At 44.5% G+C, this 20,967-nt stretch overlaps 1 protein-coding gene across 5 annotated transcripts in view; it reads right to left on the reverse strand.

Moving 5' to 3' along the window:
• LOC147435387 (uncharacterized) overlaps positions 1–20,967 on the reverse strand; it is a 216,382-nt gene that overhangs the window by 166,942 nt on the left and 28,473 nt on the right. For all 5 annotated transcript variants that reach the window (XM_086488465.1, XM_086488462.1, XM_086488461.1 and 2 more), the window contains exons 9-10: positions 16,556–16,669; positions 16,119–16,287 (exon numbers count right to left, since the gene is read on the reverse strand). In XM_086488465.1, the coding sequence (XP_086344591.1) occupies positions 16,119–16,287; positions 16,556–16,669 (283 nt within the window). The remainder of the gene's footprint in view (positions 1–16,118; positions 16,288–16,555; positions 16,670–20,967) is intronic.

A 20,967-nucleotide genomic window follows, 5' to 3' on the forward strand; every position in this document is an offset into this window, starting at 1 on the left:
GAGGAGAGCTTCAAAGTTCAAACTTGAGCCTTGAGCTTGAGGGAAATGGAATGAGCTTGAGCCTTGAGCTTGAGGGAAATGGAATGAGCATTGAGCATTGAGACTATGAGTATTAAGAGGCCCAAGGGAGCCTTTTATAGCCTCCCAAGGGCCAAGGCTTAAAAAATATGGCAGTTGGGGCTGCACAGAGCCGTTGCAAACGGTCAAAAACGGTCACTTTTTTGAATCCGACCCCGGCCGACCCCTGCCGTCCCCGTCCGGTCCGTCCGACCCCGGTCCGGCCCCGGCCGTCCCAAGTCCGTCCCCCCTGCGACCCGCCCGTCCGGCCCGTTTTCCGTCCGTCCCTCGGCGTTCCTAGCCGTTCCCGGCCCGGTTACGGCCGTTCCCCGGCCCTAGGGCCCGTCCCCCCCGTCCCTTGTAACTATGGCTAAATCTGTGTCTTTCATTCATGGCACATGGGAGCTAGTACACAACGGATTTGCACAACTAGTGTCCGAGTCATCGCGACAACTGGCCAGTGAGGGTGATACTTCATGTTGGTTTGCATAGATATCATCTTGGTGTGAGCTACATGGATTTTATATGGAGTAGCTGGGCCCTTTTCACTATTCCTTAGATACACCATCCCTCACTCTCACACATTCAAAGATTAGCAAGATTATCAGACATGATCTCATTTAGCTAGATACTAGGAGGACTTGGCTGTCTCCATCACATGAGTTGTTTCATGGCATTAGATGTGTTATTGGGTCAGCTACGCACCTCATCTCACCGATTGGAGATAGAGACTGGCCGATACAAAGGCATACCCTCAGAGGAGAGAATATGCCAGGTTTGCAAGAGAGCCAGAGACAAAGGAGCATCATATCTGCCGATGCACACCATACTATGACATCCGCAGATATTTTTATTGCTTATTCAGAGAGGGTTTTGGTCCCCTATCCTGCATCATGGATTACTATGATCACAGGTGCCTACGTCTCTTCTTGCTGGAGATCCGTAGACTCAAAGAGACTACCCTTGGGAGCAGATGACCTACACATACAGGATCCATACAGAGCCAGATTACTACTTTTTATAGAGGGACTACTCCGGATGGCCCACCACAGATTACCAAGTCCCACCCTCATTGGGTTGATCGAGCCATCCACTTGGCCGCTCACAACGCCCGAGGATGCGAGGATCTTCACACTGTAGACGAGGTCTACATCAGAGGTTACAGAGCATCATCGAGCAACATCAAGCCCCTCGCCCCCCCAAGAACTAACCATGGAGGACATTGAGCCATACTACAAAGACTGTCACAAATTGCTGACGCGTCAAAGCCTGAAGAATAAAGCCAACTTGCAGATGTCAGCCAAGGGGCCTAAACCCTAAGAAGAACAAGTAACAGAAGAAGAAGTCCTACCAACTTATGGGGACCCCGTCCGAAGGGGCCCCAAGTGACATAAAGGATTCAAATAAAGCTGGACTCTCACACACTTTTTCTTTTTGTAAATCTGCTTTGATTAATTTACAAGTGGGAAACCTCAAAACGAGGAAAACGCACGAAAAGAAACGGATACAAAAGACAGAGCACTACAGGGCTCCGAAGGCTAAAAATAGTCAAAGTAAATCCTGTAGGCATCAAGAGTGATGTCTCCAGCTTCATAGGCAAAATGCAGCGCTTGACCAAGAGATAATTTGAAATAGGGAAAGGGGTCAACAAAGGTGCCCTGGAACATTAAGGAGTTCCTATGATGCCAGATGGCCCACATAGTCCAAAATCTGACCCAGGTGAAGAAGACCGCAAACTGAGATTGTGGCGACCGAAGCATCCCAAAAAGCCAAAATCTTCTATGAAAAGAGCCGGAAGGAAAACGTAGTCGAAGAGTAGTCGACACTTGCCAAATGAAGGCTCTGGAGTGACGACAACACCACAGCAAGTGTGGCACGGTCTCCTCAGCTTCAAGGCATCTGGGGCAGCGGGAAGGCGCAATATGCCGAGCATACAACACACTGCCAACAGATAGAGCTCCCACCAAGCACCGCCACAAGAAAACACGTTCCTTCAAAGGCAGATGACTCTGCCAAATGCAAGACAATGCGTGTTGCCACCACAAGGATGACTCGGAAAGCGACCACAACTGATTACCCCAATGCACAATCCATACATCAAACTTAAGAATGGCATAGACACTGGCAGCTGAGATGCAATCCAATCTAGTAGTAGCCAGATTCCAATCAGAGAAGCGAGAGTCTTCATCCACAGGAGGAATAGGCGAATGAGCAGCAAGCATATTTCCAATCTCCCGCCAGAGAGGAGAATAGTGAAGACCCAACTGAAAACGGGAGACGGCATCAGCGAAAGAAAGAACATAACCCGAGTCATCAACCACCTGATGCACCTGACAGATTCCTTATACGCTTGGCGAGGAGACCGTTGAACCAAAGTCGAAGCAAAAACCTTGCTCCAATGCAAACTCTCCAAGCGAAGAGAGTTACCCCCAAAGGATTGTCGACCATCCCAAGCCAAATGCGAAGTGACAACCTTCCAATCAACAATGAGAGAAGAAGTAAAAGGACATCCAAGAATGTGTCCTTCAAGCTTCCCAAAAACATCCCAATAAGTCAGTTGTGCCAATGACCAAAAGAAGGGGTGACAATGTGCGCACATAAATGTGTGACCATGAGAGCCCAGGGTTGCTGCTGCTCCACCAAAACTGGCAACAACATAGCTTTCCGAGCCAGAAGATGACGTCTCAAGTCCAAAATATTCAACCCTCCAAGCCGCTTGGGAGAACACAGCTTGTCCATAGATAGAAGCCGAATGCCCCTCTTGGTAGACGAGGTCCGCCAAAAATGTTCTAAAATATTGGACATGAGAGACTGCAAGCACAACCGAGGCCAGGATAACAAAGGCAAGTAAAACTGCACATAAGCCACAAGGATGCATTGGACAATCCTGAGACGCACATGAAGTGGCCACGTGGACAATTTCCAATAATTCAACTTGGAATGTAGACGTTGGAGCACCCAATCCATTTTCTTCATAGCCGATACATTCCAACCCAGTGGATAACCTAAATGGCGAACCAGAACATGGGGAGGAACAATCTCTCCAGGCCACAATATCTTATGCCCGTCACACTCTTTCAGAGGCAATAGCTTGGATTTGCAAAAGTTAACTTTGAGACCTGCTGCCAATCCAAACAAGTGAAGAGTATGCATAATCTGTTGTACATCATCATAGTTATTACAAGGCATGAACAAAGAGTCATCCGCATAAGCTTGACCAGCAAACTGTCAACCAGAAGGTAAAGTAAGGCCATGTAGCCTACCAGTGGAGGTCAAGGAATCCAAATAAATAAACAAGGGATGAGTAGCGATCGCATAAAGCAAAGCACTCACAGGGTAGCCCTGCCGTACCGACCGTCCCAAAGGCCAAGATTCTGTGAGAGAACCATCCAGCAAGCCTGCAGAAGTACTATTTGCATACAAGAAAAGTACGACACGGGATAGCCTAGGCCCAAAGCCCAAATGTTGCATGGTATCCGTAATGTAATCCCAAAGAACAGTGTCAAATGCCTTTTCAATGTCAACCTGCATGACTGACACATCCTGTCTAGTATATTTTGCATATTCCATACCAATAATGACATTTGCCAGGTTATCAATAATTTGACGTCGCGGAATTGGACTCTCACACACACAAAAGACTTGCACAAACTGATGATGTGGCAGATTTCCTAAAATTGCACTGACATGATGACGTGCCAGGCTGTACGGATTTCCGCATTTTGCCTTGACTGCTGTACGGATTTCCGTGATTTATGCTGGCAGCTTTTTGGCATTGCTTTTGGACCAAAAGCTTTTGAGTTTGAAGGCTTTTCATGTAAATTGCTTTTGGGGCCTAGGGCCTTTAAATATGTGCGCAGGGCTCATTCTCTGGCATGCTTCTTGGAGAAGGTGCAGAGTCTGGAGTACCAGCTTATACTCTGTTGATGCAATATGAAGAAATACCGAAAGGGGTGCCAAGGTTTGAGGCCAATACTCTCTGGGGTGATTCCGCCACTCCGTGTCGCATATCGTCTCTCTCTTTCAGTTCAGTTGTTATTGAAGTGTTAAAAGTCTGTTCAGTCTGTTCTTTTCTATTGGCACGTGGTGCCCGTCTTGTGATAGTGGTATCAGAGCATCAAGCTTGTGCTTTTCTGAAAGCATACCGGTCCTACCAAGGAGCAACCAGAGCAAGATTGCACTTTCAAAAGTTCATTGGAAATTTTAGCTTCATGCTCCGACCCCGGACGTATTAGGCACTCCCACCCTTACTTCATCGCGCATCGGGCGCGCTCCCGTCTTCACCGCTCATGTCTTACAGGGCATAAGCCATAAAGATCACTTACAAGAGAAGGATCCAAGATTTGTTTCGAGCTGCTGTTTTTCTCAGCGACAATGCCATGCAGACGTTGATAACTACCAAGCAGCATACTCCAAGTACTTGGCAAGCTTTCAAGAAAAAATTTTGCCCGAAGTTATATGGTTTCTGACATCTTCCTTTGGAGTGCAACTTCTGGCAAAGTGGGGTATCCTGAAATGCTTGCCATGGAAACCCTAGCAAATTATATCTTGAAATTTCTCGACATCTTTCAGTAGATGTCTCTTCTCGAGTTGATAACCTTGGAGGCTCGGTGCGATTGCTATCTTGGGACTACCATCGCCGCCAAAGAAACATTGTCTATCCAAGAGCTGATGGACCATGCTGTGCTCGGCTACGACCTTATGGAAAGAACCTAACCCTAATTTTTGGTGCACATTCTAGGATGGAAAGTCATTCGACTTTTCAAGCTCAGCTAATGTCGAGATTGCTTTTTAAGTTTGAATTTTGTTTGAGAACTTGTTGGTGATCTTGTTTGAAATAAATGGTATCTGTTATGAACCTTTGGTGCCGATTTGAAATGTTTGACTCTCATTTTAATACTCATTTCATTGATTGGTGATTTTACTCCCAGGTGGAGAAGTGAGAAATATTGTTTTGGTATTGTTTGAACCTCGGAACGACGCAGGCCAATGCCAGGGGAGTGTTCCGTTGTATGCAACCTCGGAACGCCACAGGCCGATGCTTGGGGAGCGTTTGGTTGTATGCTTGTAAAATAATTGTTGTTGTGACTCCCGGGCCGGACCTGGATGGTTATGCGGGAGGAGTATTAAGAAGTCTGAGCAATGGTTACTCTCAGCACCTCCAAACGACGCGGGCTCCGGTCTAGGGGGCGTTTGGTTGTAAAAGGCCTCTATATCTCCCGACCCGGACCTTTTTAGGTTATGCGGGAGGAGTGTTCATCGGCGATTTTATGTTTCTATGTCTTGTAACATGCATATGTGAGCATTTGTGTTGCATTGTGATGTGCCAACCACTGAATATTCCTAATTGGATGAGATTGCCTGGGTATGTAATTTTAGTGCATCAAGACACCCGTGGAAGATCAGTACAGTCTGGGTGTGATGGCTAATTTTACTACGCCGAATATCAAGAGTTCCGATCTGGACAAAAGGAGAAGCTAACTCCTTGATCAAAAGAGCCGAAAGGAGAAGCTAACTCCTTAACAAAAAGAGAAAACTGATTGTCCCTTGGAATGACCCTCGGAAATTTTTAAGCTAACTTGAGTTGTTTTGCAGATATGCTCTAATCGCGGACGATTACTCTCTTTCAAGAAGGGGAGATGCCACAAACTGTTGACGTGTCAAAGCCTGAAGAATAAGGCCAACTTGCAGATGGCCTAAACCCTAAGATTAACAAGTAACAGAAGAAGAAGTCCTACCAACTTATGGGGGCCCCGTCCGAAGGGGCCCCAAGTGACATAAAGGATTCAAATAAAGCTGGACTCTCACACACACAAAAGACTTGCGCAAACTGATGACGTGGCAAATTTTTGAAAATTGCACTGAATTGATGACGTGGCAGGCTGTACGGATTTTCGCATTTTGTGTTGACTGCTGTACGGATTTCCATGATTTACACTGGTAGCTTTTTGGCATTGCTTTTGGACCATAAGCTTTTGAGTTTGAAGGCTTTTTATGTAAACTGCTGTTGGGACCTAGAGCCTTTAAATATGTGCTCAGGGCTCATTCTCCGGCATGCTTTCTAAAGAAGGTGCAGAGTCTGGAGTATGGGCTTGTACTATGTTGATGCAATATAAAGAAATACCGAAAGGGGCGCCAAGATTTGGGGCCAATACTATCTGGGGTGGAATTCTGCCACTCTGTGTCACGTGTCATCTCTCTTTCAGTTCGGTTGTTATTGAAGCGTTAAAAGTCTGTTCAGTCTGTTCTTCTCTATTGACACACGGTGTCCGTCTTGTGACACAGACACATGAGAGAGCCCATGAGATGATCACCATTGTCCACTTTCCCCACTCTGCACCTCATTAGCCCTCATGTGATTGTACCCCCACCCAAATGTTTTGAGATGATGTATTATGTGATGAAGATGTTGATGATGATGAGGATGTAGGTTAGGCTTACATACCTACCCACTCTAGGTACCCTCATTTATTTTTATATTTCCCTGACACTGCACTAGAGTGACACAAGGATGTAACCTTTTGGTCTCATTGGTCATTTTGGCCTTTTGAAGACGTTAATGTAACATTCTCTCTCTCTCTCTCTCTCTCTCTCTCTCTCTCTCTCTCTCTCTCTCTCTCTCTCTCTCTCTCTCTCTCCCTCAAAAAATGTGGCTGTATTCTCTATAGAAGGAGACCACTAGGGATGCTCAAAGGACGATCACCCAGAGGATGTACAAGACGGGGAGTACGAAAGTGAGTGCTAGAAAAGAACTTAAGATCTCGCACATGTCAAGGTCCAACAACGCTCGCTGCGCTGCTCTCACCTTGCACCCTTACCCCCGTTCGTGCTGCTTCCAGCCCCGCGTTAAAAAAAAAAAATCCCTCTTGTGAATTTCGTTGTGTCGACCCCCTTTATCTTGCTTCAATCCTCCCTTCTGAGAAAGGACTCTGTAGCAGCAAAGGTTGAGTTGCCACCTCGCCCACCTGCAGCAGCAGACACAAATGGGCGCTCATGCTCCGCCACAGAAGGACTCAGATGAAGCCCCCTCATCCAGCCCCGTCGAGCCCACCATCCAACTTGCTCTGTCACCAACAAAGCAAGCAAGCCTCACAGCAGAGGTGGAGCGATTTCAGGCCACCTCTGTCATCTGCAACATTATTGCCAGTTGTCCCAATTGAGGAGCGATACGTGACCTTCTTCAAGCCCACCTTCTAGCAGAGGTGAGGAAGATCATTGACATCCAGCTTCTTGGGCGAGAATACTATCAGATCGAGTTTGAGACTCCAAGATGGCTGCCAAGGTCATCTCGATGAGCTCGTTGGCCATCCGAGCAGTCCAAAGCTCATTTCTGACACTGGCGCCATGGTTTTGATCTAGCTCGGATGTTTTGTCGAGGAGGCAAACTTGCCCATTTTGGCATGCTTCCCCGGCCTGAGGAGGGAGAACTTACCGCTTCTTTCCAGGATTGGTTCCAAGATCGGGACAGACTTGGAGACCCCTCACACGACAGCTTCACTTGCAACCAAGGCTGTTGGTGTGCCTTCAATACGCGTTCTGGTTCTGACACTCACTCTCCCGAAGGTGGTCACGCCAGGGGGTGGGGTATTCGGACTCTAGAACCAGCGCTTCGTTTGCAGGCAAATGGGTCACTTAGCAAAGGCCTGTCCTCGCAGGAGATCTCGACCCACAGCGCGGGCTCAGCCTCCCAAGACTGAACATGCCCAACAAACAGGTACTTGGTACCCTAGACACACACGCTCTTCTTCTACATGTGCTACATCAGCCTTGGTTCCATGATTGGCGGCAACATCCTTACAATTGACATGTCAACACTCTTTGCACAATTTTGGGTTCCCTTCTGCTTTAGGTTTTAGGACCTCGATCACCACCTTCAAAGGTGGTCAGGGTTAAGTTTAAAAAACCCTAACCCATTGGTCATCTATTGCTACTCACCAACTTGTGACATACCCCCTTCTTGAAAGAAGAGTAATCGTCCACAATTAGACCTGCAAAACTTAATCCGATTCTTTAGTTCCACAATCCCACCAGGGTACAATTTGAGGGTCATCCAGTCATCTCATCCAACGTCGGAGCTCTATAGATTCTGGCGTAGCAAAATTAGTTATCACCCCCACACTGTGATGATCTTTGAAGGGGTGTCTTGATGCAAATCTCACCCAACTTGGAAGTATTGATGCACCAGATTCATATGCTTCACAAATCATGATGCAACACAAATGATTACAAATGCAATTACAAGACATAAAGACATAAACTTTCCCAAGAATACTCCCCCCTAGAACCGAAGTCTAGGACATGAGAAATTCAGAGCCCAAATATACAATCAAATGCTCTGCACACTGCAGTCTGCGTCGCTCAGAGGTTTCTAGTTACAACTAAACGCTCCCCAGACAGCAACCTAAGTCGTTTAGAGGACCAAATACAACTAGACGCTCCCCAGACCACAACCTACGTCGTCCAAAGGTTTGCAACAGTATAGAAACTAGCATATAAACCAGAATCAAACAAACTCAATTAGCACGAAGAAAAGGTTAAGCAAGATCTAGTTCTCAAACACTCTCCTCGAATAGTATTCAAAATTTAAAACAAGTGGTTCTTCTTATTGGTATTCCATCTCCCATGCTTGGAAGTCCACGTTCATCCTCTTACCTGATGTCTACAAAAAGCATCTAAAGCATATTTTTGACTCATATTGCAAAAACCCTAGTTTTTTCAAAATTATCGAAATCAAAGTCCGTTCTTGTCAATACGTACGGTTCATCGAGAGGATTAACTTTGACTTATGTTGCATATCCAAATTCTCAACCGTTGAAGAAATTTTTAGAGGACTCTACAATATAGAAAAGTGTCAAATAGCATGTTTTTAGAGCTTTTTAGAGCAAAAACAAAAACATGTTTCTTCTTCTCCTCTTTCCATTGTCATTTCTTCTTCTTCCAACTCCATAGCTTCTCTTTGTAGGTTGTCATAGAACTAGTTTGCTTCCAAAAGCTCTTCTCCCAAAAGCTAGCACTCCTAGCTGTTTTACGTAAATCAATCATGTGCCACATCAACCCTAGTTCCATGATTTGAGTCAGCATCCGCACAGTCGACACGTAAGCACTCTTTGCGCAATTTTGGGTTTCCTTCTGCTTTAAGTTTTAGGCCCCTTGGCCATCATCTTCAAAGTTGGTCGGGGTTAGGTTTGAAAGCCCTAACCCATCCGCCATCTGCTGCCACGTCCCCAACTTGGGACATAATAACATGCTAACCACAAGGTCAATCACACAATGGAAATTAGAGAAGAGTGTAGACGCAAAATGATAACTAGATTGATTAAAAAAATCTCATTATATAGAGCTAGAGTAGGCATCTCATTTGGCATCATACATCGCATCATAAGGGCTCCAAATCAGCCCAAATTCACTAGAGAACTCGTGGGTACTCTATTGGGCCCTTTTATGCATACTTTTACAAAGTCTCATCTAGAACTGCCCCTCATATATAACTACACACTCAAGGTCTCTTTTCCACATACTACCACATGATTCCTGACACTGTCACAAGATGGGCACCACGTGCCAATAGAGAAGAACAGACTGAACAGACTTTTAGCACTTCAATAACAACTGAAACCGAAAGAGAGAGCACACATGACACGGAGTGACGGAATTCCACCCCAGAGAGTATTGGCCCCAAACCTTGGCGCCCCTTTCGGTATTTCTTTATATTTCAACAACTGAGTGCAAGCCGATACTCCATCCTCTGCACATTCGTCCAGAAGCATGTCAAAAATTGAGCCCTCTACACTTATTTAAAGGCCCTTGGCCTTGAAAAGCAGTTAAACTCAAAAGCAACTGGTCCCAAAAGCTGGCCCTGAAAATTACCCAGCGTAATCACGGAAATCCCGTACAAGCTGCCACGTCAGCAGGTCAGCGTAAAATTCAAAAATCCATACAAGCTGCCACATCAGTAGTCAACACAAAATATGGGTTGTCCGTACAGCTACCACGTCATCAATTTCTACACAAGTCTTTGTGTGTATGTGTGTGGGTCCTGCTTTATTTCATTCTCTTGTGTGATCAATTGGACCCCATCGGACGGGGTCCCATAAGTTGGTGGGAACTTCAACTTCTTCAGCTGCTTCTTCTTAGGGTTTATGCCACTCAGCCAAGATCTGCAGAGTGGCTCCATTCTTCAGTGGCTTGACACGTGAGCAGTTTGTGACATCCCCCCTTCTTGAAAAAAAGTAATCATCCACGATTACACCATATCTGCAAAACAACTCAAGTAAGCTCAAAAAAAATTCCAAGGGTCATTCCGAAGGACATTCCGAGGGACAATCAGTTTGCTCTTTTTTTTTTGTTAAGGATAAGGCTTCTCCTTTCGGCTCTTTTGTTAAGGAGTTGGCTTCTCCTTTCGTCCAGATCGGAACTCTTGATATTCTGGCGTAGTAAAATTAGCCATCACACCAAGACCGCACTGATCTTCCATGGGTGTCTTGATGCACTAAAATTACATACCCAGACAATCTCATCCAATTAGGAATATTCAGTGGTTGGCACATCACAATGCAACACGAATGCTCACATATGCATGTTACAAGACACAACAAACAGCGCCACTGAGCACTCCCCCGAAACAAACGGTCTGCGGTATGAAGCTACTCAACGACTACCTCGTCACTCCCCCCGCAAATAACCTAAAAAGGTCCAAGCCATGAACTCAAAGGACTATACAACCAAACGCTCCCCAGACCGCAGCTTGCGTCGCTTCGAGGTTCAAGCATACAACCAAACTCTCCCAAGACATCCCGTATGCGTGTTTAGAGGTTTTCTAGCATACAACGAAACGCTCCCCAGACATCCCGTCTGGTCGTTCCGAGGTTTTCAAGCATACAACGAAACGCTCCCTAGACATCCCGTCTTCGTCGTTCTGAGGTTCAAACAATACCGAAACAGCATTTCTCACTACTACACCCGGGAGTAATCACCAATCATTAAAACCAGAATTAAAACCAGAGTCAAAACATTTCAAATTGGCACCAAGACACGTTCAAAATAGATACCATCCATTCCAAACAAGTTTCAAACAGGATCACTAAACAAGTTCAAACACAACTCAAACTTAAAAAGCAATCTCGACATCAGTCGAGCTCGAAAAGTCGATTGACTTTCCATCCTGAAACCTGCACCAAAAATTAGGGATAGGTTCCTTCCATAAGGTCGTAGCCGACCACAGCATGGTCCATCAGCTCTTGGAAAGACAATGTTCCTCTGGCGACGATGGTCCAAGACATAGCAATCACACCAAACCTCCAAGGTTGTCAGCTCGAGAAGAGACACCTACTGAGAGATGTCGAGAAACTCCAAGTTGTAATCTACTAGGTTTCCGTGGCAAGCATTTCAGAATACCCAACTCTGCCAGAAGTTGCACTCCAAAGGAAGATGTCAAAAACCATATAACTTCGGGCAAAAATTTTCTTAAAAGCTTGCCAAGTCCTTGCAGTGTGGCTTGGTAGCTATAGGCATCAACATCTGCATGACACTGCTTTTTGAGAAAAACAGTGACTCGACACAAATCTTCGATCCTTCTCTTGCAAGTGATCTTTATGGCTTATGCCCTGTAAGACGTGAGTGGTTAAGACGGGAGTACGCCCGATGCCCGATGAAGTAAGGGTGGGAGTGGCTAATATGTCCGGGGTCAGGACCCGAAGATACTTCAAATAAAATTCCAGTAGCCTGTAGTTTGCTCTGTCTGCTCTTTTGCAGGATCGGTATGCTTTCAGAAAAGCACACGCCTGATGCTCTGATACTACTGTCACTAGACGGGCACCACGTGCCAATAGAAAAGAACAGACTGAACAGACTTTTAGCACTTCAACCAAGATGGAAAGGTACGTAAGGTACGGTACGTGATCGGTACGTACTGTACGTAGTACCAAATGGATTGAGTGGTAAGGTACGTAAAATTCGTAAGGTTTTTTTCGAAAACGTCAAAAACGTACAATACGGTCCGTACTTGATAATAAATTCATAAGTATCACTTCTAGGATATTAGCTCACTGTTCTACTATCCAAGGCTGTCATAAATAGACAATCCAAGGCGAGTCATGACCACTTTCTCGACATTCAATATTCACAAACAAATACAATTCAAAGCTTCAGTTCTCTCTCAAATATACTTCAACAAAATTCAAACTTCAAACTACAGAGAACTTCATATTCATCATGATTTGCACACTATATAGTATTCAACAAACGAGACTTGAAACTTGAGAGGCAATACAATTCATAAAGTACTGAAATGACACAGAATCATAGATGGTAGACCGTAATCTCATCAAAATACCAAGATGAATCATGATAGAATCCATACAAAAAAATGACATCTAATAAACCATAATCCACAAAGAAAGCCACAATTCCCGACTCAACAAAACTACGATGCATGCTAGCAGTTACACTGCTGCAAAGTACATACTCTATAGTCAATAGTTTGCAATAAACAGCGCCCAAACTCACTCTGTCTCAATAACCAGGCGGCCAAACCCCCAAAACAGAGGCGAAATTAAATCCGAAAACGCGAAGGGGAAATTCGTTTTTTTTTGTGTGTGTGTGTGTGTGTGTGTGTGTGTGTGTGTGTGTGTACAGTACGGATCCGTACGGTACCGTACCGTACTGGACGGACGTACGTACGGTACCGTACGGATCCGTACGTGTGTATGGATCCTGCCTTGACTTCAACAACAACTGAAACTAAAAGAGAGAGCACACGCGACACGGAGTGGCGGAATTCCACCCTAGAGAGTATTTGGCCCCAAACCTTGGCGCCCCTTTTGGTATTTCTTTATATTTCAACAACTGAGTACAAGTCGGTACTCCATTCTTTGCACCTTCGTTTAGAAGCATGTCAGAGACTGAGCCCTCTGGCTTATTTAAAGTCCCTTGGCCTTGAAAAGCAGTTACACAAAAAGCACTCAAACTCAAAAGCAACGGGTCCCAAAAGCTGGCACTGAAAACTGCCCAGCGCAAATCACGAAAATTCGTACACTCTGCCACATCAACAGGTCAACGTAAAATCCGGAAATTCGTACAAGCTGCCACGTCAACGGTCATCGCAAAATCCGGGTTGTCTGTACAGTTACCACGTCATCAGTTTCTGCGCAAGTCTTCGTGTGAGTGTGTGTGGGTCCTGCTTTATTTTATTCTCTTGTGTCACTTCCCCCATCGGACGGGGTCCCATAAGTTGGTGGGAACTTCAACTTCTTCAACAGCTTCTTCTTAGTGTTAGGCCCCTCAGTCGGGATCTGCACAGTGGCTCCGTTCTTCAGTGGCTTGACATGTCATCACTTTGTGACAACCACCTAGGCGTCCAATAGACTAGGGGTGATACATACCAAAGCAAAGGATAAAGCCTAACAACCTTCCACTTCAGGTTTAGACTATAATATCTGACAACTTTGACACACTCCAATCCAAGAGCAAAAGAACATCTCCAATCTGGTAGACCATCCCTAGTCCAGGAGACAAAGCATCTCTAATCCAAGAGACACTACACACCTCCCCTCCAACAAATATATAAAGACCAACAACAAGTTAATCCAAGCTCTCTCCATTAAAATGCACTAAGAGGTAACGACAAAAAAGAAAGCTAGAGAATGTCGTCATACTGCAGAGTAACCACGAAACCTTTGAGGGCCGAAACGTTTCACTCTCAAAACATGGTGCTTGACCACGAAAACTTTCACTCTAATGATAAAGCACAATGAAACGTGGGACCAAAACATGCATATAGGAATTTTGAAGGGTCCTAAAATGTCAAACTATGGTAACTTATTGTTAGGAAACCGCATGTGTTTCACTTGGTGAGCGGAATGTTTCAAGACTTCAAACGTTTCACCTATCTAGATCTGCCGAAATGCGTTTCATGGTCACCATGCGTCCTAGTCCTAGTAGGAAGAAACAAGAAGAAGGTTGTCGGCTTCTTCCCTCTTCTTCTTCTTCTTTGTCTTCTTCTCCTAGACAGATTGATCTTCTACGCTTCGGACTGCTAATTGTTACTACCTTTATCCTTCTTGAAGCACTTGGAAGAAGGATGGCCCTTCTTTCCACAAATGCTACAAGCTTTGGATGCTAAGCAATCTTTGGCTACATATCCCTATTTGCCACACTTGAAACAAGTTTTATTGCTAGAAGTAATTAAAAATGCTCCTCCCCTTCAAGTTGAGCTCCTATTCTGCTTCTTCTCTTCGGACTGTAAGGAGTTGATTACATCCTGCAAGCTTTTGGTCTCATAGGTCATCTAAACATTATGCATACGTTAACAGTAAATTTCATTTTCTTTCATCTCTCTCTCGGGGAAAAAAAAAAGACTTCTAGTAAAACAAACATCTCAAGGGCACAACCTCCATATAAAATGCTACGACCTAGTAGCTGCCCTCTTGTATGGAGGAGTGACTTGGCCAGCCACACTGATTTGGAACCCCTTGCCACACAGCAAGCATGGTCATATGTAGCTTGGGATCCCACAATAGCTGGAACTGCACAAAGTTATGGGGAGTGTGCTTTTCTAGCATGCCTGAGGACATTCGTGGGAGGTTAGCTATGAGGTAGGATATCCAGACAGTGATCCCCTCTAAATTGGCATATACCTTTTGAACTTCAAGCCCCAACCTAGATGGGAGCTTTCAAGCTCATAACAGTATTTATTGATTGCAGTCAGACCGTGTACAGTCAAGCAAGAGTGCTTCTTCTTTGAGGTGCAGGAGAAGGGTCAGCTTGCTCGCATTCGGTGTGAATCAGCCTTGGTCTCACAATGCACTTTCCAAAGGATTAGAGCCGTGGCAGCAGCAATGCCGCGATTGTTCTTGTATCCTGATCCTGAGTTAAGTTGTGGGCCCGGGACTCAGCCCCTTGGAGAATGGCTGTAGGGGGGTCCTTTTGCCTCTCCCAAACACCCTCGAACTCCTTTTCTCCACTACACTACGCTGCTTGGACAGCACAAACGATATCACCACATTCACCAGAAGCCTAGAAGGAGAGATCAATAATCGTCATATGAAACTAAAAGACCATGATTTACTGCTCAAAGTTCAAATCATGCACATCAAGTGGGCAACCAGCCGTCAAGAAAGCAACACCTGCAACACAACTGAAAACATGTTTTTCACCTAAAAAAGAAATTCTTGCAAAAGACGATTTTGATTGGTGCAAAAAGGCCAAGAAACAGTGTTCTGTTTCGGACCTGTCAAAACACTGTTTGTGTGACTATGCAAGAGGGGGGTCACAATATGGTCAGCTAGCTCAAGACCAACATTGTGCTAGGAGACAGAGCGGTCAGCCTGGATCAGGCTTCATGTGCGACGGCCTCAGCACTGCCCGATGCCTGATTTTGCAGCAGCATTTTGGACACAGGAGAAAGACTCGGGTGGGAGCTAATCAGTAACCCTGGTTTATGGTTTGTCTGGCGGGCCCAATGCTTCAGAGTATTTAAGCGCAGACTAGAACCTCCTTCCTGCTGAGAGACAATGCCAGGCATTTATTCAGCTGTGGTGGCTTGGACCTTTCTCTACCATGGAACCCAATATCCATTGGCACTACATCACTATGTGGCTTTCCCCCCCTCCCATTTTACAAATTAGCCCTTGTACATATCTTGTTGAATAAGGCAGAGCCTCCCTTTTCTTTCATACAATATACCCTGTTGCGGTAGTCTGCAGGGCATATTAAAACTAATAAAAGGATCTCTTTGCAAAAACAAAAGGGCATGTTCCTGGATTCATCAAGGAATGTATGTGTATGATTGTAGCAAGAACCATATAATTCAGCATTTTCCTCCAAAAGCTATGGAAAAGCAGTCTCCAAATTGTCAGTCTGCTCCAGTTGATCGAAGAAGAACTTTGGCAGTTTCCTACTTCTTCATCCCATGATGCCAATACAGAGGAAACAGAACAGGATATCTGGTTACATGACATTTATTTTCCTAAAGGCTTAGGTTATCAAGATAAAAGAGTCAAACTGTGATTTTGGATTTGCACTATCAGGCTCCTCTTCAATAACCAAAAGCTTAAACTCCTGACCTTGAGCTGTGGGTAAATCCCAAGCAATGGATAAGATGATATCGTCCAATGTAGTGAACCCTATCAGCTCAAGCTCATCTAAATCTGAGGATCCACACTTTAGAAAGTACAGTCTTCCGTCTGCTTTACAGGCAGCTATCACATGGTTTGAATTCTTGTCAAATGATACCTGAAATCCGTAAAAAATCAAAGATCCTTCAGCAGCAGAAATGGATAACAAAGTCTTGTAAAAAAATATGTTCATTGGCATTTGCAAACTCTATGAAAATTATGCAAACAGAAAATAGCCTGAAATATTTTACAATGACATTAACAATTGCGTGAATGCTTTTTTCCATATCATGAGATAAAAGGTACATGTTCTAAACATGCTTGTGAAGGGCTTTTTAATTCGACTACACACTGGCTTCATCACTGTTTTATTATGGCTCTCTTACCTTATCAATTGAAGACGTATGAAGCTTATTCTGGGATACAATTGCAGACCGCCCCATAGAATCTACCTTGAACATGCACAAGCTTCCATTTGCTGAACCTGTTACAGCTGTACTCTGTATGAAAGAAGAATGAACCGAATGCTATGAATAACATGCAATATTTCTAACCAGAAAGCTTGGAGCTAGAAACCATATAAAAAGTACAAAAAATCATGCACTACAGTAGAAAAGAGAAGGCTTTCAGTCTAATAAGTAAATAACTAGAATGTAAACGTATTTTATCACTCTAATCTTCATTCCTCAGAAAATTATAAACTCAAGTGCTTCTTTTCTGTTCCTTATGCAACCTTAGTATGAGCTGAACAACGGATACTGTATACTTCAGCCAGCTTAAAAAAGAGCTTCCTACGGATGAAGGCGCTTTGTGTTCCAGCATACTATGTAAACCCATGAGCAGGGCAATCAGATTGACAGCAAGGGAGCCTTTTTAAAAGTCAGCATCTAATATTGGTGATTGTGCCTTCTGAAAAGTCCCCATCATGGAAACATGGGCAACGAATACAAATATGTTTCAGTCTCGAGCTAGGAATAAATGATAATGTTTGAAGTCTCCACAGAAACCTATCAAGTAGCTCAACAGAAGTTCTTATGATTAAGCCAACAAATTGATTCCTATGCCAAGTTAATCAAATTAATGAACGCTGCAAGGTGAATAACAGTTGCAAATTCATTGTCATGAGAGAGAACATGACAATGTTTGAAGTCCGCACAGGAATCCATCAAATGGCTCAGCAAAACTTCTTGTGAAACCAATAATTGATTCATGTGGCAAGTTAATCGACTTAATGCAAAAGCTGCAAGGGGAGTAAGAGTTCCAAATCTGTTGTCCTAGGCTACCACAAAAACTAAAATTAAAGAGACACGTTAGTCAGATTAAGCAGTCTTAAAACCCTGAAATCAGGAAGCATATCTTCATCAAGGACAGCAATCTGAGATCCTACCATGGTGATGCCAACGCGTGGCTCTTGCCCGATGGTACGCAGCCCTTGCCCGACCACGTTTCATGGCCAATATTTGGAAGAGATTAGCACCTCACCCTGTGTTCCCTCTGGTGTGTTGGAAAAAAAAAGGACCGGAGAGCCCAAGGTGCCTACTAAACAGACACAGGGATGGTCGTCACATGACAGAATGCTCCTGCAGTAATTTACAGGAAGCCTAGGATCTTCTCTGAATTTAAGAGTAGATAACAAAAAAGAACAGCCAGAGATGTCCCAATGAATACCTGAGTGTGTCCTCTGGATATCCAATAAAATGACAGACGGTCTCATAAACTCTACTATCTAACCAACCCAAATGATTTTCTCATGTTAAACTGATCATTTAATGTAGGAGAATAAACAGGAACAAGGGTTAAGATATAGACATGTGCTTATACATCTATCTCAACACGGGGCCATTGGTAAAGGGGCCCAAATGAGAGATGGTCTATCAAAGAGCAAGGCTAACCAATGGAGCATAAAGACCTTAGGGTTAGCTTCATTAAAAACCTCCAATAGTTAGTGTAAAAGTCCTTTGACCTTAGGTAAGCTAGGGCTGTGCTTGAGGTGGGAACCCGGCCCAAGCTTAAGGTGCTTGAGGTGCTTGACGTGCTTGATGACTAAGGTGCTTGAGGTGCTTGATGACTGAGATGCCTGAGGTGCTTGATGACTGAGATTCTTGAGGTGCTTGCCATGCTTGAGATGCTAGGGTTGTACTTGAGATGGGAACCCGGCCCAAGCTTGAGGGGCTTAAGGGCCAAGCTTGTGGTGAGAACCGGGCCCAAGGTTGAATGGCTTGAGGTGTGCAAAAGTCAATACCAATCCCTACAAGGAGGAGGCGAGCCCTGCAAGAGGAGGGATGAGAGAAAACACACACACACTCACACAAGGCATGCCTAGTACAAAGAAAGCAAAAGGGACACTTGTCAAGTTCCTCCTCATGTTGCCCTCATGGTGTGCCTGAACCTATTGGTTGGCCACCCGGGGGGTCCAATGATAATTTAGAATATTTAATTAATTGTTTTTACATTTATCAAGTCCTCTCTCTCAAAGGGGAAAGGGGGACACTTGTCCCAAGGCTACCCTTGTTACTTGGTATGACTCCTTTGTCCCAAGGCTACCCTTGTTACTTGGTATGACTCCTGCTTATGATTGGCTAGGCCTGGAGAGGTCCAATAAGCTTCAAGCATGAGCTACAAGGGGGGGTCGACCAAAGCAAGTAGGGAGCCTGTTTAGGGGGTATACTCTCCCACACACACTCACACACACTCTCATTCTGTGAAGTATAAAGTGCAAGAGCTTCCTCTCCTTCTCCAAGCAAGTAGAGAAGTTGAGAGCCTACACCAACACTTTTGGCTATGGAATGAAAATCCAACCAAGAGCCATGCTTCAATGCTTAAGCTTGCCATCTTCTCCATCTTCATTACTATGCTATTATGTATGCTAGCAAGAAGAGTGATGATAAGTGAGGAACTAATTCTTTCTTCTATGAAATGTTTCTTCTTTCTCTTTCCTACCCTCATTCCCTGCTCTCTCTCTCCACCTTCGAAGGTGTTTGAGGTCTTGGGACTGAGGCTTGGGATAGTTGATGCTTTCCTCAAAGTTTATGTTATGCTCGTGATGCATGAAGCTTTCCATCTTCATTGCATCACTTAGGCCACAAGGAACACAAAGATTGTATTGTAACAAGTCTCTCTTGATGGGAGAAATCATAATACAAATGCCTATTGGAGGGGGGACCGGCTCCACATAAATTCGTTCCTCAACTGTTGTCATGTTCACTAAATTCTCTCTCTTGCAAAAGTATTGTTCATGCCAAGTTAACCAATTGCTATGTTTATGTTGCTATCTTCAATTACGATCACCCGCTATGCTCACAAAGTAACTTCTCAAAAGTACTCTCATTAATTTCCGCTACTCTCAAGTTAATAGGCCAATTCCATTACATTAGTATCAAAGCATTTGGTTTCTCTTTTCTTGCTTAAGAAGAGAGGTCCTTAAGTAGCCTATAAATGGTTGATTTTGTTAATTATATTAGGGTATGTGGAACTGGGATCTATTATCGGTTTTGTTGAGCCCACTATGTGGGATATGGTGCAAACCTTGGGGTCTTTGGACTTAATAATGGAGTCTTTTTAGCCTTGCCTACGGCTTTACCATTATTGAGCCATAAGAAGTCCAAAAGTAGCTAGCCCTCGGCAACTCTACTATGTTAGACCTACTCCACTACTCTCTATAATTAACCACTTCGAGCAGTGGGTGTAGATACTTGAGAGCCGATTTTCAAAGGCTAAGAGGAGTGGCAACTAAGGTTTTGAATTGCCAAAGCATACACTAAGTACATACATAAGTTTTGTTAACATGGCAGACAATAACCAAGAGAGTAGAATGAACATTGATAGCTTTGATTTTGCACATGAAGGTGCCAATGATGATGCCCCCATGTTTGTTAATTATCTCGTTAGTAGGTTGCAAGAAGCTATGGGCAACCCTGCTTTGCAAGCCGAAGTTACTCAACAACTTCGCGCTTATGGAATTTCCCTTCCTCTCCAAGAAGAGAGAGCTTAGGAGGCCTCTTGAAGAGACCCCCCAAATGAAGACTCTCTCCCATACGAGAGGAGGAATCCAAAGAGCAAAAAGCAATGAAACTCTAAGTTCCTCTGAAGATGTGGCTCCACGAAGACGGCGGTCTAGGCGATCGCCCACTCCTCGTAAGAGAAAAAAATCAACACATAGTCCTTCTCCTCGTCATTCCGAAGGGAAGAGAAGAAACAAAGGAAGAAAAGGGTTAGAAAAGGTCACCCTCTTCTCCTTCTTCTTCACCTCCCTCCTCTTCCGACGAAAGATATGGCTATTGTCCTAGAGAATACAAGAGGGGAGGACATCGCAAATCCTACCCTGCATGGCGAAGGTCACAGAAGCTAAAGAAGTTCAAAGAGGGAGGAAAGAGTATCTCTTTCCTCACCTATGATGGCACCTTTGGTGCTACTGACAAAGTGTTGGCCTTCATCCAGCAATTTGATGCAGCCTATGGAGATGAGGGCTTCACAGAGTCCTCCAAGCTACGCCATGTAGCTATGCACTTCCAAAAATCAGCTCGTCAATGGTGGGCTAGCCTTCATGGCAATGGCGAAGCCCCAAAGACATGGAAAACTCTACGAGTTTCCATCATGAAGCAATTCCTTGCAAGCGATGCAAAGGACAAAGTGCTTACAGAATGGTGCAGCTTGAAGCGTCTCTCTCATGAGTCTATCCACAAGTATGTAGACAAGTTTTGGGATTTACATCTCAAGGCTACTGCAAGGCTACTGTCTTTCAAAAGATAGACTTTGCCGAGCAAAAGCAACAATTCTGTGCGGGATTACTTGAAGAGAT

The sequence above is a fragment of the Adiantum capillus-veneris genome, chromosome 18 (assembly GCF_014529385.1).
Source record: "Adiantum capillus-veneris isolate H3 chromosome 18, ASM1452938v2, whole genome shotgun sequence".
Taxonomy (NCBI): Eukaryota; Viridiplantae; Streptophyta; class Polypodiopsida; order Polypodiales; family Pteridaceae; genus Adiantum; species Adiantum capillus-veneris.